The sequence below is a fragment of the Puntigrus tetrazona genome, chromosome 20 (assembly GCF_018831695.1).
Source record: "Puntigrus tetrazona isolate hp1 chromosome 20, ASM1883169v1, whole genome shotgun sequence".
In the NCBI taxonomy this organism is placed as follows: domain Eukaryota; kingdom Metazoa; phylum Chordata; class Actinopteri; order Cypriniformes; family Cyprinidae; genus Puntigrus; species Puntigrus tetrazona.
This window is the reverse complement of record NC_056718.1, coordinates 25,857,661-25,860,160: the sequence shown is the minus strand read 5'-3', so window position 1 is coordinate 25,860,160 and position 2,500 is coordinate 25,857,661. Positions and strand designations below refer to the sequence as shown.

The 2,500-nt window shown below is 41.8% G+C and overlaps 1 protein-coding gene across 10 annotated transcripts in view; it reads right to left on the bottom strand.

Annotated features, from left to right (window-relative positions):
* plcb4 (phospholipase C, beta 4) overlaps positions 1–2,500 on the bottom strand; it is a 44,414-nt gene that overhangs the window by 15,268 nt on the left and 26,646 nt on the right. For all 10 annotated transcript variants that reach the window (XM_043218652.1, XM_043218653.1, XM_043218649.1 and 7 more), the window contains 2 exons: positions 2,254–2,404; positions 242–326 (listed from right to left, as the gene is read on the bottom strand). In XM_043218652.1, coding sequence (XP_043074587.1) covers positions 242–326; positions 2,254–2,404 — 236 coding nt within the window. The remainder of the gene's footprint in view (positions 1–241; positions 327–2,253; positions 2,405–2,500) is intronic.

Below are 2,500 nucleotides of genomic sequence, written 5' to 3'. Positions count from 1 at the left end.
GGCCGGAGCCCTGCAGAGTTTAGATTGAACCCTGCTAAATCACATATACTATGCATGTCTGAAGTACTTGATCAGCTGGATCAGGTGTGTTTAACTAGGGTTGCATCTAAACTCTGCAGGTCTCCGGCCCTCCAGGAATTGAGTTTGACACCCCTGCTCCAGACAGTGATCTCAGCCTCATGTAAACTAGCGCTGCTGTCTGAGGGCTCATGGGTAATCATACACCGCTGTCAAAGGATACTTCACAAACTCAATGGCGTTGGTCTTCAGATAGCCCAAACCCACAGACTCGTTAAAAGACGACATGTTGTGATGGATGTTCCTCTCTGAAATGAAGAAACACAACACACCCTCATATGTCAGGAATATATCTGTAAGATAATAGCTGAACATTTACCTCAAAACTAGAAACTAAATCAAAAAAGACTGTCCAAAACAGTGCTAGGGCTAACACATCACAAGTAACACAGGTCACATGATCAGATTACTTTTTTAAAGCATCTAGTAAAGTAACGCATCACTTTTTAATTCAGAAGGAAATATCTGAGTTACTTTCTCAAATAATTCTCTCCGGTTCCTCTGTTTCTCACAGCTCTGGGGTTGCCATGTTGAGAGAAATCAGGAGTAAACATGAACATGATCTTACTGTAGTTCTAGACTAAATATAAACACCTTCAGTGCTCCTCAGAATCAATAAAAACAGTGAGATGCAAACTCAGAATATAATATATGCGATAATAAAATATGTAAAATGACACACATATCCTTCATGTATTTAATCCCATTAAAGTCTTCACTGCTGACCTTCAATGATCCAGTTCAATCATACTAACAAGCATGGATAGCTATCACTGAATAGTGTACTTTCTTCATGTGATTGTTTTGAGCGGCGCCCTCTACTGCACAGACAGGGATCTGTGTCCCTAACACCGGTGTTCTTACACAGTAACTAGATGTGTACGTAGTGTGTGACGTCACTTTATTTATTTATAGAGCGCTTTTAACAATATGGATATCAAAGCACTGAACAGAATCAAATATGAGAATAGAGTGATAGTGATACACAATTAAACACTGCAGTCAAATCAAGTAGTTAGTAAGTTCAGGATCATCGGTACAAAGTATCTTCAGCTGTAATGTTGGTGTAACTCCACACATGTGACACTTGAACAAATGTGTAACAGGACACAGGTAGCAACACTTTCTTTCACTTCACCAAGTTCTCGTGTAACAGGATTATATAACTATATTTTGTAACAACTATATGTATATGATTGAGTAACTGGAGCGGTTTGATCCGGGGGTGGAGACGAGTAGGTTGTTACGTGTGTGTAGTTACACAAACTTCACAGTTAAAGATACTATGTGCTAATGTGTACTTACACAGTACTTCTATACTACATACATCTAGTTACACCGGTATCAGGGACTACATATGAAGTGGGACCTTGCTGGTCTATAAAAAGTAAGCGGTCTGGTTGGGTTCGACTGAAACGAGCTTTTGTTCAGGTGAGAATACAGCGATCACACTCGTCTTCTTTTTAGCTGTGAATATAATCTGAACTTGATTTCAGAAAGCACTGCGCTTTGAGTTAAAGTTAGGAGAAAGTGTTGTGTTTGCTGCGTTTCTGAGCCACAGTGAGACACGTGTGAAAGCCTGCAATCTCTTTCCTGGGTTTTTGTTAAGTTTCACTTTCTTTTTACCTAATATTAGTCCATTTTCTGCTCAGTGTCAGTACGCCATGCTCTCCCCGTCGGATTCATGTTGTGTTATTAGGAGACAGCAGAAAATCAGTAAAACAATACCAGTTGCACTACAAGAACTCTTTCTGAACTTCCTGTTTTTTCCTGCTTGAGATTTCTGTTCAATGAATGGATGACCTTAGCACATGTGTGGTTTTGTTTACAGTTTCTGGTTCACTTGTAAAAAAAGGCCGTCTGAAAGTGAACCAAAGCAAGAAAACAAACGCTGTATTTAGTCGAGACCAGTGCAAGTGAACTAGTGGACTAGTGGACTTTTTAGAGAGTAATGCAACATTTAAAAAGTAACTTTGCCCAGGTCTGGTTCAGACAGTGAATAAACGTATGTGTGTGTGTGTGTGTGTGTGTGTGTGTGTGTGTGTGTGTGTGTGTGTGTGTGTGTGTGTGACTGTATCAGTGTGTTCTGACCCTGTTTGAAAGGTTTGATCTGTATGATTTTTGTTTATTATTAGCTGCCTTTCCCAGGTTTCTCTGAGCAGATGCAGGACTGACCCTCAGCGACCTCGAAGCCCTGGAACTTGACGGGCTGAGCGTAGTTGACCATGGCCGACAGGTACGGGTGGATGTTGGTGGTGGCTCCTTCATACTTGTAGGAGGCGATGAGCTGCTGCTCCGCGTCGGCGTCTTCGGCCGAGTCTCCGCTCTGAGGAACAAACACAGCTCGGTCAGATCACGGGGCTGGGCGCTACACTCATGTGCAGATTCATCACCCGACATGCTGGAAGTGATATTGTGTAGC